Genomic DNA, 16224 nt, shown 5'->3' on the forward strand with positions numbered 1-16224 from the left:
TATATATATAGGCCACTTAAAAAATCGCCTAGACACAATCCATGCATACCAGCTATTAGTAGTAGTGGTGGCGGCTAAAGCGCCTAGCTTCAAGGCGTCATGGTTTAGGACGATTCCTCCCGTTGGAAGTGATACCGGTAGAAGATTCCAGAGGAAAATAGTCTACTGGAGCGCTAAAGCATCGGCGTTCGGAGGACGGCCCTTGGCGTTGCAATACATCACATCGGGCTACCAAGTCGAGACCAGCGTAAGATGTACGGTACGGAAGTGTTCAAGTTTAATATATATATATATATATACATATATATATATATATATATATATATATATATATGTATACAGATACGAGGAGACGAAAATCTCTAGGGAAAACGTCGCGCTCGAACCAAATGTTTAGAAAGAACGTCCACCAACGGGGTAGTAGAGTCTCTGTTGTCTGGGATTGTGAAAAAAACAACTAACACGAACAAAAGCCTCGTTATTAACGAAATGGCGAATTGCGCCAATTTAATTAACGCTTTGCTAGTCGAAGAATTCAGCAGCGCAAAAATTAGTGCGTGAGACAAAAAACATCGTTTCAAATACAAACTACAATCAACTACTATGTTTTGAAACGACCGACTTACCATAAGAAAGAAAAACATCTTACAACGTTTAACGCTTGGTGCCACCAAATAATCGTTTGAATCTTTCGCCCCCAGAAAGCGAAATGTTTGTACCATTTAGGTGGTGGAAGAGGCCATGAATAGTGCCAAGAATGTAAACGATTAACTAACTAACCTAGTCCTTAACATTACGTGCCGTGCGCTTCAGAAAATAATAGCGTCCGACATTACGCGTAAGTAGGTTGAATACGGAAAACGCACTGGTACGGGAATGGAATTATAACCTACCTAAAATTAGTTCTTCAACCCTTTTTAGAAATCATCAAATGGAAACGTAGCATACGTAAATTTCTGGACAGAGCTTTACTTTCACCGAAATTATTCCACTACTATCCAATCCATGGCGCGGCCTTTATACATTCTTGAGAAATAGGACAGCGAATCTCCGTGAAACGAAAAGCAGAAATTGATCGGGAAAATTCGTTGGCTGAGACGATCGGGGCAGTCGTTGCATACGCAGAGTACAAAAATCAGGAGATGAAGAAAACGACAATAGGAAACCGCGAGCCAAAAAGAAACTGATCGCAGGTGTCAAAACAAGGCCTCGTTCCTAAACAGGGATGAAGGTTGGTTTCTGGTCGGCCAGGTCGAATCCATAGTCCGCCTATCGCGTCATTGCTGTCTTCGCCATATGCCTCCAACGGCTCGCATATCAGCACCTACAAAAAATTCTTCAACCACGGCCAAATACAAACACGAAATACAACAACTTACCCAATTTAGTTCAGACGAGTCAAATACTTATTGTCACTATTATTATTATTATTATTATGGGATAGAGTCGACAAAGAGAGAGGAGGAGCTGAAGCAGGAATCTGGAGGTTGTAGATGATTTTCCAAACGCGTTTTGGAACGAAGATGGCGTCAAAGGTGATCTATATGTATTCTCCATACGAACACGATAGTTAATAAGAATCCACCATTTCTACTTATAATGGTTATGCTAACCGAAGCTGGCGATATCGAGTTCATGTTAGGCGAACCCTAGTTTAGTCTGCCATTACGAATGAAAATCAATAGAACCGTTGGCCGTACATTCTTCAAAGCTTTGGTACCAGAATTCCCATGATACGTTGCCCAATTGGCAAAAGCTCGCTGTCTAAAAAGGACACATTCAGCAGGTCAACAAAAAAACGACACTCGACATCAGAATCTCTACCGCTATAGCTACCTTTGTAAAATCATACGAGCGAATACATCATGGACGTCAATATAGTCACAAATCAAACAGGTTAAATATACCGTTGTTATAGCCGCTTTCGGCGCTTATATTACACAAATCGTATACATACACTTCTAAACATGAACTACTGCCTGCAGAGGGAGCACCTGGTGTTTCCTTGGCGGCGGGCCTAGTGAGAGAAACGCACAGTGTAATCAATCGATAAATGAAAAAAATTTAAGTAAAAAAAAATGATGACAGCTAGAGCGAAAGAACAACGTCAAATCGCCATCTTGGGTCAGAGAATGCATAGATAAGGGTGCAGTTTGTAAACAGTATTACGAGCGTAGGAAAATCATTCGGCCATAGCTATTATACATGAACAGTGGGGAACCTATATGTTATTTTATCTAGCGCCGTTGGCTCCAGAGGCAAAAACAGGAAAGCTGCCGTACGCCCGCAGCATTAAAGCAATATCTGAATCAAATTAAGCTGCACCCATTAGCGTTTGATGAAGTACGCCGCCCCCGCTTTCCACCAGTCGAAATATCTCATAATTTTTATAGTCATGTTCGAAAAGTTGGGCGTGACCTATTTTTTGGGGATCGATATGCGCATATATATGTTGACTATATATATATATATATATATATATATATATATATATATGGAGATCACAATTCGGGCTACATTTTTGAAAATTTTAAGATAGAAAATCGTTCAGCGTATTAGACGCTGTACAGTCTAGCAAGCTTCCAGGGTCCCCAGAAAATGATCAAGCTGGTCGTTAACGTTATTGTAGCATACGGTGTATTTTTGTTATTTGTTTCTCGACTGTACATACTCGTGTGTACATAGAATACTAGCCAATATATAGGCGCGCAAACAAAGGACCGGTGTCCAGTGTAAGGTCTTTGGCCATTAGTTCGACTCAGCCATAAATTACAATTATGTCGAAGGCGATTTCTTCCGGGAACCTTTCCGAATACCAGGAAGTTTGATAATAAAAGGCAAGGGAAAGGCGTGTGAAGGAGGCTTCGATGAATGAGGAACAGAACAACCGAAGCAACTAACGACACGATATATAACGACGAATAAAATTAATTATTTCCGAAAAAGCTTGCTTCTATTGAAAAGCTAACAGTTTATTGTGGAATTTGCCAAATGACAGTCTCCTACAACGAAATATTCAAAGAAAATATTTAAATTCCGGAAAGCGTGGTCCGAGCGCCGTTCTGTATCTCTCCGAAATACAATATTTTTGGTAGTCCAAAACAAAGCTATAATGGGAACCGGTCAAGGCAGGTGTAAACACGAACAGCGTCCCAACACGATACTGGTCGTAGTCATAATGATGATGACAGAAGAACATAAACAATACAAAAATGAGCGTATGCACACAATTTTTTACTTCAACAAAATAATGATAAGTGAAGCAACGCTACCGTCTTTCACTGGTGGTGTCCCGATAACATTATATGCCAAGGAATAGGCATAAATTGCGGGGTTCCCAAGGGTTAGGGATCTGATCGGAATGATCAGATGATTGGTTCGGACGCTGAGCGGGAATATTGTTGCTTGAGCAAGACCAGAGTTCGACAAGGCAAAAATTGAGTTCTATTATACAGTGAGTCAGTATACGAGCACAATATTGCGACAATGTATTTGACATACGGAAAAGCATCTTTGTTCTTGATAATTCCATATACACCACGTGCTCAGTGCCCCATTTAGCGGTCGCGTCATTCATTGTCCAGGCTACACAGCAGAGCACTTGATTCATTCATTCATTCATTCATTCATTATCATTCGACTACTGATTTCAGCCTGAAAAAACCTAAAGTAAAATACTAAACTGAAGTGTTGTTCGCTGACTAGCCTTTAAACCGTCTATAGATAATCGAATCGCGCCTAGATGGAGTCTAGCTAGTTAGGCTGGAAACCTAGGCAAGCAACATTTCCAACAACCGAAACAATGACGCACTTCAGTTTGACTGCGGGCACCGTGAGGACATTCAGTAAAAAGGTTATCTAATTGAGGGGACCCCGCATTTTACAATATATATATATACACTATTCAACAAACAGTGGTAATATTACGCAGACCCGCAGGACATGACAAACCTGACTGTATCAACTGTTAAAATGAAACTGATCATAACATAAAGATAACATTAATTAAACTCAATGGGTTTGAAAGGCATACGGAGGGCGATGTTGTTTAATGGTAATTTTCTTGTTATATCGAGGGTTTCATCCAACCCTCGAGTGATACGGATCCTGCTGGTTATTGACAGCTGGTTCGACAATACCGAAACCCCCAGTGATTAATGACGTCACGTGTCAGGCTACCTAACGATGACAAAGCCTTCACGTCTTATTGGAAATACTAAAAATCGGGTATAACCTGCCGTGCTGCAATATGTTGGGTCATTGATTGGCGCAAGATTACAATGTCTATAGTAGAGAATTCGCTTTTCCTTGCTATGGCAATAATTGTTAAATTGAATAAATGAAGTTACTATTGGTATAGTCTCGTAAATCGCGCACCATTCTGTAGAGCGAGACATGCTAAAGCAACATCTACTCTACAAAGACAACATGTCTGTATATGCACAGAAATCCTAGAGTGCTAGTATAAACAAACCCCAACATGGGAACACTTGGTAGAATTTTTAAGACCTGATTGACAGAAATCCCGCCCATTTTATAAATAAGTCACCTATCTTCATATAAATTGGCCATTTAATATTGAGCTCTTCATAGCTCGTGGTGACGAAAATTGGTAATTCGCACGGTGGTGGGTGCGGTGAAAATGAGGTCCTGGAAGGTGTGTGGTGCTGTGTCCTATCCGTATTTGTAGCCGTTGTCGTAATTATTATGATTTGTCCACATTCAAGTGCTCAACTCGCGCCCGATACATTATTGCGTCCAAGTGGCGTGACGCTTATTAGGCGCTTTGGCTGCAAGATATATTAGAGGCATTTCGATTGCTTGGTCGACCAATGGCACGCATGTATGTTCACGGCACGCAGACCCGGATGAATGGGTTTGTGCTAGGTCAAAGAAGAGTCGTGCTTGCTTCCGAAAGTCTCGTAGTAGAAAGACGATATAATAGTAATAATATATATATAGTACATTGATGAAATGAACATTCACAATTATGTAATAATAATGATGACGAATATGGTATAGTGTTTGCCCTGTGATAGTTGTCATTTATGATAATCAGGAGCGATTGGAAAGAGCAAGGGTCGCACCATTTTTTTTTAGTAAAATCGATTCCAAAAATGACTTCCTTCACTTCATGCCAATCACCGTAGATCTTGAACAAGCTCAAGTCCCGCCAACGGCAAATGCTACACAGTTTACGTAAATAACCTTAATAAAAACATAGTGCTTAAGGTCGTCTGAAAACCCATTTACAATATAATGTTAAGAGCTAGTTTATATAATTACTTGCGTTGTACTTATTCATACGATTGCAGTTGTAAGCACATCTATGTACAAGGTACTAGGCCAAGCATAGGAAATAGCAGTTCATACACACTTCATTGAAGAACTTGCCCGCGGCTTAATATCTATCTCCAACGAGTGCTGTCATAAAAGACGAGTATGCGTTTCTATTGATAAAAAAAAATTACCACTATATGAAAACGGGACGTGCTTTTCGGTGGCTTTGCGTTAATTTAATTCTCAATACGGTAATTAGATGACTAAACGAACAAAATATCGACGATCTTCTATTTATAGATTAACTAGCCAATTTTCGATAGAAAATTACGTAATCAATTTTTTATTAAGTGAAAAATTTCAATAAATGAATTGTGTGACCCTTGATTTTTTGCATCGCAACCTTTATATACACATAAAAACGCTACTTCTTTTTGAGTTTTCAAGAACGACCTTCGCCGTCCGCGAACGACGTGACAACTGGGTCTGCGGACGCGATAAATCCCAATAATCAGCATGTGTAACCAAAACTTCAGATCATCTGCGAATAAATCACAAATTTTATTAGGGAAACTGTAAATAGTCGTGTAAGTTGAGGCAATTTAACACAGTAATAATAATAATAATAATAAAGATTACCATGTAATAATAACGATGATGAGATATCTTAATATTGTTTCACTATGAGAAACAAAGGATACTGATAATAGTAACAATAACTAGATCAATACGGGCTCGAGAAAAACGAAACAAAGGAAATTTTACGCGACAGAGGTCTCATGATTGATCCGCAAGTATTGACACATAAACGGCATCGGACAGAATACTTACTGATAGTTCTCTGAGCTTCTCATCATACAGATGAACGTTTACGCTAAGATTGATAGTGCACCTGTTTTTTGGAATCGCAGCGAGGTTCCACTGTAACTGACTCAACAAGAAGCACTCATTTTTGGGTAGTCTCTTGTTGACTTCAATGAATAAAGAAACGATGATATCAAAATTTGTTAACCATATGAGGAGTTAGATGTTTTTATTTGCAAATGGCTGTTGGCAATGCTGAGTAGCTACTTCGGATAAAGCACAGCTAGCAACGATAGAAATCTTCTACGTATTTTGTTAATGTCAGCTTCATTGCAATCGGAACAAGTGACCTTAAGTGAGTCGACTATTCAAAAGATCTTCATAGGTCAGTGCTTCGTAAACAATATGAGGAGGGCAGGCCGTGATTACGTTGACCCGACACAGATATAGCTCACGAGATTTCGATTCCGATAGACAACATGTTCGCTCAAGTAAAGAAACGTTTCTAAGTTTGATGCACTACCTAGATGCTGCACACTGTATAATATACGCCTGTGAAGATTATATGAGAAAACGTATTAGTGTTATAATGCAACATGCTATTTAGCTATATATAAGGGAATGCGCCTATGTGTCTCGCGACATGCGGTGTTGAGCGTTTTTCGGCACCTATGTAATAATCATAGCGTTCAGTAATCTTCTACGCACCAATGCGATATAAATAATAGGCCGGTAGTAGCATCTGCTTGTAACCTCAACAAAAGCACCTCGGAGGGCTATTGGGCTTATGACTTTTTTTTTTTTTTTCTAAAATTTGCTTAATGCCCATTTCATGTAGGCTCGATTTCATGCGCAAACCCCCCTAGGGAACATAATAGTTGTCAACACCTTCCGAGATTGTGACTCTCGACCGTTTTCTAGCACCAAAGGTCAAGTGGAATGGTTTCATCGGGTCGAAATTGCTACTTTGAGCTCTTAGGTCGCTCACTAAGCTTTCGGGGACTTGCCGTACCTGTCTCATGTCAATAGCTTAATTTCGGTAAAAAAACGAAAAGGAAATATTGAACATGTACTAGACATAGCCACCCTCTGAAATCTCAACTAAAAAGAGTTTTTTAGGTACGAATAAAATTACTCTAGCCGTTTTGTAGAAAATTATAAGCAAACGAAAAAAATTAGAAACGGCAAAATATGAACAGAAAAAAAGACCGTTATCATCAGACAAACTAATTAGAACATATCAGGCTCTTTTATTAACAGATTCTAACAGAGGGACGAGTCTAGATAAACTAAAAACCTCAAGTTACTCACCGATTTTAGTTATTTGAATGCACTGTGGACGTGGAGTCTAACAACCCCCCAATATACAAGTAACTCTCGTCTATAATAAGCATATTTTAGTAGAGAGGTAGCAGTTTAAGCAGTGGCCTAAAGTAGTGTGTTTTCATCGACAGCCGCCCATATGAGATAGCGGGATGCATTCATTTATAGCAAAGAGCACTAATGGCGGCAAAAAATGGGTGTTGGAAAGTATTTAATGTGATGACAAGATTTGACGCATCGTCACGTCTTCTAGGCCACCTATAACGACTAGAATTTAGCTTCTGTTCTATGTAACTTTTAAGATCTGTAGTAGCAGCGTCCTCAAAAACCGTATGGTCATTCACAGACTCCCTCGCCTTTGATCTCACTGGCCTTCGAATAAGTCAAATGCGCAAGTCCAGCTATATCCAGTGCACTACTTACGTCTATTATAAGATCAAGCTTGTGCTGTAAACTGGGTCAATAGCACACGATAAGTATGTTCCTATCGACTTTCGAAAATCGTCTAAATACACACGCACACAGACACACACACACATCCCTAGTAAGTACATGTACCTCGATGGGCTATGAGCTTTTCTGAGTGGTAAACGTTGTGTCGGCTTACATAGAATCACCGAGATGAGGAGACAACATCATCGCACACGTAGCCCTCTTTACTCGCTATAATTAGGCGATCTTCGTGATTCATCAGGAAGATTACAAACTGGCATCCAGTTGATTCAGTTCGATAACGATTCGCACCGAAGGGGAAAATCATAGCCGAACATTCTCTTGACTGGCGGCTTCTTCATAGACGACAGAAACTAGCGACGTTCGCTTTATGGAGCGTCGCTCGATAACTGTCTTTGTATGGAAGTGGGCAATATTGGCCACGTTCATAGCTACGATCAATTTGATACCGACTATGTTATTTTAAAAACAGGACTTAAGCACGCGAGTGACCAGCTTGCCGCTTTTTCTACACGACAACAAATATGATAACGTAATGATTTTTTGAGCTCATCCGTGCAATTTTATTGTTGTTCCTTTCTGTAGCTGGCCAAACTTGATAGTTAAATCATATAGGTTGTGGATTAGTAGAGTGAGGCACAGAATTCTGCCTCTTAGCGGCTAAGCTTGTCTATTGATTTCGTCAATACAACTGAACCGGAACAAGGATGGAAATTCAAAATAAATGATCTCTGTAGGCAACGGGGGCCTCACATTACTGTGACATGAAAAAGCGAGGTACGTCCTCGTAAAATATTTTTTACTTTTAAAAATGGTCCAGAATTGTCTTCCAAGGCTGAGACTTGGGAAACAGTTGTAGGGGAAGGGCCAGATGGATGAGTGAATTTTGGAAGTATTCGGCAAAGCGTATCGGTTAATTTTCTTTTGTCGTCTCCTCGCCTACGTCGGTGTTCGGCATTTTGTGCGTAGAGAGACTACGTCTGGTACCAGCGAGAGCAACGAACGAAGAAGCCATTCGCTAAAACCGTACGGCGTTCTAGAGTGCTAAAGCGCTATCAAAGGAAAACCTACGTCCAACAACGAAAAAACAACATTTGTTGGACAAACGGTCATTGTTAACAAAAAGAAAAAAAAACAAAAAAGCCTTATTAGTTGAAGCATCCAGTTAGCTTGAGAACATCAACTGAAATTATTCGCAACTGTCCGATTCTAAATAAAAATTTTCATTATAAAGAAAGAACGTTGTTTGCGATAGGCCATATGACTTCATTCACGGTATCTAGGTCTTGGTCGTGTACTAAAAAAAATCGTGTCCTAAAAAAAAAAGGTGTAAAATTCTATGAGTAATTTAGTTAGAATCCGCGTGACATCTGAAAGTACCTCACCGATCTCCTCGAACCCCGCCTATCCATCCAAGGACTCCAGCGCTCCATCAAGATCAGCATCAGTACACCTTCTTCTTCTTTGTTTAGATTCAAAACTCATGACGCATCCTGTAGCCACACTAGATCATAATGAATGAATTATGCGCTTGCTTTATGGGCCAATGACTGACGCCGGCACATATAATCTGTTTTCGATCTATTTAATATATATATATATATATATATATCTGCATATACCTTATAAAATAGCTTATCGATAAACCTAAATGTATGTTTATTAACCCAATTCGTTCCTTTTGGTACAAAAATTTAATTAAAAAAAGAGTGGGGTGTCAGGGCAGTATTTCGTAACTGAAGGAACTTTGATATAGTTTAACAAATGCGTGCCCATCGAATGACAATGATGGAAGGGCAAAAATGACGCAAGTCACTTAACAATGCTTTGTCTTTCTAGTTCTTCAGAACGAAAGGACCACAAAGAGCATGTATTTCAAATGTAACACAAACATTTTCTGTGCGACATTTTGGCCCTTTGATGGATGTCGATACTATCTACCACTCGTCTATCCTATCAAGTAAGGTTCTCCTAGGAGCAGATGGCTATCCAGCTATAGCGCGGCGCTTCATAGTTTCAGGCACTGTTTAAAGAGAACATTTCAACGACATGTACTTCAAAATGTCATGTAACGGCAATATACGAGAAAAAAAAAACGCAACAAGTAATGTAGTCAGTTCTTTGACAACGTAGACATGTATATACTTTATTATTAAAGCTAAAAGCTCTTCTGAAATCAGCCTGGTCTTCATGGTCGTTGGTGATGTAACTGTGCTTCACTTATTTACGTTTGTTAGACGTTTCGTAAATATACTTTCTTTAGAGATGATACAACAGTCATTCATATATATATATATATATATATATATATATATATATATATATATATACACCCACTAGTGTTTTCAGGGTTTGAGCGTAGACGACAGGTGTCACAACGAATGTCACCCCCTGTCTAGCTTTCTCTGTAAGCGTATAATTTAATCTAATATAATTTGTAGCATTATCTTTTATAAACCTATTCCATAGTAAAGTGAAACGATTGAAACTCTGCTCGTGCGACCATCTCGTTTACGTAGATGACTTTGCCTGAGCTTCACGTTCTGATCTAGCGTTTGGAGATTGGAGCAAGGACGCGAATGAGAATCGGGTGCACTGAGTTTCATCGTCGTGTACCGCGCGTCGCCACCGTCCAGATCGCCAACGACGCTTTGAGATTTCGAAATATAGAAACTGAATGCAGTGGCACCCTACATTTGACTATACCTCACGGAAAAATTCGGTGGTCCTATTATTATCAATTACAAGCTCGAAGTAGCGATTAAAGAAGGGGTTTAGTTTATGAAGCTAACGATATGGTTTGCAGTGGACATCGTTATTTTATCGTAGCGAATCTCTAGTATGGCAGATGAGACGTGATAGTATGTATGATAAAAGCACAAAATAAAACTGCGTCATAATATTCATGGTAATAATAACTACAACATCGTTCTTCTTTCAAATCCAATACAGTAATATATTAATTAGAGTATATAAAACGATAGTACGGTACAAAACGCTATTATTATTATATACAAAACTTCGATATAAACCTCTGTTTTTTTACTATTGTCCTATTCTTTTTGTATATTATGCACGTATTGCACTATAGTAGCCCATCTACTCTGAGCGCGAACATCACTCGTTTTTTGTTTATGGCTGGAAGTCGCTTATATCTTTGCTACAAGCTCTAGCTGTTATAGCAAGGCTATTCACAATAAATCAGTTTCCCTCATTTTATACGTTTCTCTTAAGATTTCATCTTACGGCAGAAAACCTGTGGGAAGCGATAGTGTCTTCTGCGAAGTAAGCCCTTACGTGTGCTATTAGTCAGTAGAACAGTTGTCCTGTGCAACCCCTTAAACTACGTTCTCTAGGAAGTACGCATACTACCCCCATTGCTTTGTCTAACAATCAATCAACGATCAAAAAGCCGTTCGGTCCATACGAGTGTCATACACTCGTTTCAAATGCAAATACTCACAGCTATCTTGACGCTATTCATAGCAACTTGATATGGAGCCGTAGCTGTGAAGTGAACAGTATTGAGTTGTTAAAAAAATCTATCATTTAGAAACTTCCCGAATCTGATAGGTTTCCGAGGCATAACCATCCTCAAGTTGCCATAAATACTGTTGTTAGACATACTGCCAAAAAGATCCGTCCGTATAGTTGAACTATACGGAATGACCAATTATGTGTAAGAAAAGTAGCTGCAATGCCGAGCGCCTTTTTTGAAGTGGTGACAAATATGAGGTCGCGGCTAACTTAGCTAGAGACAATCGACAGGTGACAGCTCGTCCTTGTGGTAAAGTGTGCTCATAAAAACACTGAAACGATGCAGAGTAGAGTAAAGCGCTCGAACGATTCAACTATATTCAGGGCTGCAATTTGGTATGGCATCGAGGAATATGGCCGTCGATTAGCGTTCTTGAGGAACGTATATCAATACGTCAACTGTTCGTTTTGTAGCTGGATTTTATTATATACCAGGGGCTAGTCAATGAAAAATATACGACTGACTAAAAATAGCTATCCCGAGCACAATTTGGCTATGTCGTAAGGAATGAACCTCTATTTCCACGGTTCTTTGGGCGCAGGAACTGGGGCCATGATTCGCTTGAACTCCACCTGGAATCACACACGGAGGAATCCATATTATATTGAGACGTCATCTGAGGTTCCAGTGGAAACCTCTGTGAGTGAGTGAGTGAGTAGCTCTCCTCAAAGTTACTGTTAACCAGCTCGAAGCAATTGCTTGAGAACCAAAACGCGAAGACAAATAGTTAGTTACAACTTATTACTACTACTACTACTATAAGTTTTTTTATATTTGTTATATTTATACTACTATATGCAAAGTAGCTCCAGTCAAAGCCTTTAGCCAAACAAACAAACAAACAAACAAATTAGACATGGCTTACTATAAACGGCACTTAGTCAACAACTTTACATCCTAGTTCTCCTGAACAACCAATTAAATAACAGGCAAAATATATTAGATTCATTTGGCGCAGGATATTCGTTACCTGTTTAACCATTTGGTGATCTCCCCCAGATCGATCGATGCGCACCTGTCCTGCGAGGGTCTCACGATGCCCAAAGCGGCATCGGCATGGATCATGCTTATCCAAAAAGTGCGCAAGTGTGTCCCAACCGCCGCCCACACGGACCATAATATGATTACGCAGGATCTGCAATCAAATCGTATCGAGATTTGTTATGATTGTTAGATATATTATAAGAGGGTGCTTCTGGTCGTCTGACAACAAGGTGTAGTTTGCCACGAGCTAGTAGAACACTATCATCGAGGGTCACCATACGGTGCAAATACGAGGACGCTGGGTAATAGAGCCTATGTCAATATATCAAGTTAGACTGCGAATGCAATTGGCCTTCAGGCCATAAGGTTCATAAAAGCTAATAGTCGAATTACTTGATATATTGAATATGTCATATGATAAAAGCATAGTTTGTTACATCTGCTCTTAGTTCTAATAGTAGCCTGACTGTGCATGTTTTACGCACTAATTAGAGAATTACTTTCTCGTAGCTGTATTCTTTTACTGCTAATCAAGACAACAGTTCCTTTGAGCAAATGTGTCCTGCACAATGAAGGACACAATCGCTTGCGACCGATCGAAGGGCGTCTGCTAGCAGATCACGTCCGCTGTCGCTGTGGCGAAACTTCGTTGACCCTTTACCACTCGGCGGTAGCGTAGCATCGAAAGAGCCAATCAGCCAATTATTTGCACAAATGCTGCCGTAAACGCGCCAACAGATGTTGGCGTCGCTATTAATATCTACCATTAGGGCTGCAAAGAGCATGCAGTAGGACGTTCTCAGAAATCCTAACTATCTGCAACTATGCTAGGAGACTGTGCTGGATTGAGCCAATGGCTTAAGGGGTGCTTGCTGGTATCAGCGAGAACCCTGCTACACAATACCCTCGATACAGGCTCTCAGGAACAAAAGGCCTAATATTTCCTGCCCTGAACATCTCTGGATAACTTCCGTCAAGCGCGAATCATCCCACTCCTTTGGGAGTTACTCTTTACTGCGCTGCAACTGGTTTACTCGTGTCCGCTTCAGAGATATCTTGGCGAGTGAGGATTACTACTGGAGGCGGATGTGCCGGCGGCGAAAGAAGCGGACGATGTCAGGACGTAAATTAATTAGCAAAGGTGACCGACAAAAAGGAAAGTTTGAGGAATGATTCTGTTTAGCAGTAACGTTTGCTTTATGCAGTTGGTAGCGGACTGTTTGGCCGCCAGGGCTGAAACGTCCTTCTTTTTTTGATTAAATTAAAAGAAAGCAGACATATTTGAGACTAATAGTAAGGGCTAATACTAACCAGATCCGGATAGACAGAACTTTTGTACGAACAAATCGACCTTTATTCTATTTCAGCATGTTTGTTATGATTATCTAAAAGGTTATAAGAAGGGAAACCTTCTGATAAGTTAAGAAAAGTATTTCAAGTACAAATTATTATATAGAGTATGTAGAAAATACATACTGTATGTCATACTCAGAGAAACATTTAAATCTTACCCTAACGAAAATGAGCATTTTTGATTCGCCAATCCGATATTGGCCCTCGCGAACCCGGATCATGGGGAATTGCGTGGGGCAACTACACTGTGCCAAGAGTTCAACCACCTGCAAATCAAAGATATCTAAAGGACCGCTGCTATAGCTGTTACTTTATGGCATACCTATTATCTACGATCAAGGAAATCATTAAGAAATAATCATATTCCGGTTAATGCGCCTACTCTAATTGCCTATGTACATTGTACATGTAATTACACCATCAGAACTGACACACTTTACTATTTCACAACTTAAATATTATGGCCACCTCTGCGGCAGTATTTTTCTGTTTTAATAAAACTATGAGGCATCTCACGGCTTGTAAAAAAACTGAGGTGCCTCATAGTCTGTAAAATACGTCCGATCCGTGACTGAATGAAATAGAAGTACTATTAATTCGAAAGATTTCCTGTAATCTACGAGTCAAACACTGTTGCTAGATGCCGCCTGGTTATATCTGTGTCCTGCAGACGCACGGCTTTTTTTTACTCGTGTCACACGGCCTCATCGTACTCAGCGATATCCCCTAACATTTTTTTGTCGAAGAATAATGAAGAGCGAAAACGAGAGATTTGATTTTGACATCGCGAACAAATTGTCCTAATCAGCGATTAAGTGAGGACTGGAAAAGGTGTTCGAATAAAAGTAATCGGGCATCCAAGTTGTTTTTAAGTAGAAAGGACGAGAAGTTTACCCTTTCATGCAATGACCTGAGGTCGTTCGTAACAGTTTGCACGTTGGGCAGTGAACTTGTTGGTGCCACTTGAACGCCCCTGTCCGATGGCAGTGGTGGGGAACTTTGACCATTAGCGGTTTTATTTTCGTTATTCACTCGAGGTCCTGTGGGAGTAGAGCGGCCTGAACTTGCGCTGGACTCTGGTGAGGACGTTCGATTTGCAAGCTGTGAATCGATCTCGAATTCCATCTTTACAAGGACGGGTGCTGTCATTCCTAACCAGAGAAAAAAATACCAAGCAACGCAAAAAAATATGTTTTAATAACAAATGATAATACACGTTAAGCTTGCTTGTTCCCTTTTGGCGAACACCTGGTGCGGCATGCTAATTAAAATTGTTTTCGGCAAAAAACATATAAATTTAACGAAACTAGCGTACACACAAACAATGCTTCAATGACATTGTTTTTTCTGAAGAAAAGCTATTCAACTTTACTTTTACTCGAAAACGATATATCTTTTTTATACATGACAGCCAACTAATATGATGAAGCTTACCAAAGTGAAACCCATGCCGGGCCACTTCAAGTAAACACAAAATTACAGATTTTTTATTTTTCCGTAGTACAAGGTCGTCCGTCTCAAAGCGAAGACATTCGTTGATCTGCAGGTCGTGACAAAATTCAATGAAATGTGAAATGTTATCGCGTGCCAGCCATGAACCTGTCGTATAAACATCATTAGTGAAATCGATTTAGTATGACAGCTTCGAAAACATAAATTTGAAAACATAAAATTGACTTCAGCGTAAGTTGCAACTTTACGGACGTATTTGATCAGGTTTCTTCGGCATCGATAGATTTATACTATCCGTCTTAGTATTTCTAGGCGAGAACAAAGGCATAATTCATGTTGTATTGTTCTTTGAAAAACAAACTGTTAAATCGGTTTTATTTCCGACAGTTAGACTTGGAGAGATTCACTAACCAGGCTGAACTTCTTTTTTGTAATTGAATCTGCGGAAGGTGCGCGGCTTCAGATCTTTGCAATTGGGACTTCCGTTCAGTCGAGTAACTTTGACAACTTTAAGCTTCTCGGCACGGTCGATTACGTTGTTAGCGTGCCGACATAACACTACACCGTCTTCAAGTTTATCGAAGAAGTTGAATGCGTCCATGCCTGTCTGGTACATCTCATTGAACCATTCTGCCAGATCCTCCTGTAAAAATTTAAGCAAGCCCAAATCGTCCATCGAATTTGAAAATCTTCAGTACGCGAACTTGTTCTATTAAAGAAAAACCGAGTGAAAATGTCCCCGATTCAAATAATCCATGATACTTCCCAAATTAGTGGAAATTATTTGAAATATATATCAGGCACCTGCAGAGAGCACAGTAAGGCATCAAGGGGAAATCTCGAGTGGCCATCGAAGTTTTGTTAGTATGACATACACAACTGGTGGTTCACAAACATACACAAAGCCTGTATACAGGACAAAGCTTACTCTTCTGCCATGGTAGAATAAAATTGAATTTTCAAATTCTTTGTGATACTACGTCAACGATGAACTTCCCCGTCGCATCTGAAAGACTAATAGAAGATTCAGGATAATT

General features: G+C 39.8%; 1 protein-coding gene across 4 annotated transcripts in view; it reads right to left on the reverse strand.

Moving 5' to 3' along the window:
- Positions 1-9965: 9965 nt before the first annotated feature.
- Positions 9966-16224, reverse strand: part of LOC111255189 (GAS2-like protein pickled eggs) — a 38324-nt gene continuing 32065 nt past the window's right edge. For 3 of the 4 annotated variants that reach the window (XM_022816871.2, XM_022816869.2, XM_022816874.2), the window contains 6 exons: positions 15599-15830; positions 15170-15334; positions 14630-14886; positions 13894-14001; positions 12369-12533; positions 9966-11970 (listed from right to left, as the gene is read on the reverse strand). In XM_022816871.2, coding sequence (XP_022672606.1) covers positions 11914-11970; positions 12369-12533; positions 13894-14001; positions 14630-14886; positions 15170-15334; positions 15599-15830 — 984 coding nt within the window. In that variant the 3' untranslated portion in view covers positions 9966-11913. The remainder of the gene's footprint in view (positions 11971-12368; positions 12534-13893; positions 14002-14629; positions 14887-15169; positions 15335-15598; positions 15831-16224) is intronic. The other variant, XM_086976456.1, reaches the window with a different exon arrangement.

This window comes from Varroa destructor, unplaced genomic scaffold (assembly GCF_002443255.2).
Source record: "Varroa destructor unplaced genomic scaffold, Vdes_3.0 BEIS01000948.1, whole genome shotgun sequence".
NCBI lineage: Eukaryota > Metazoa > Arthropoda > Arachnida > Mesostigmata > Varroidae > Varroa > Varroa destructor.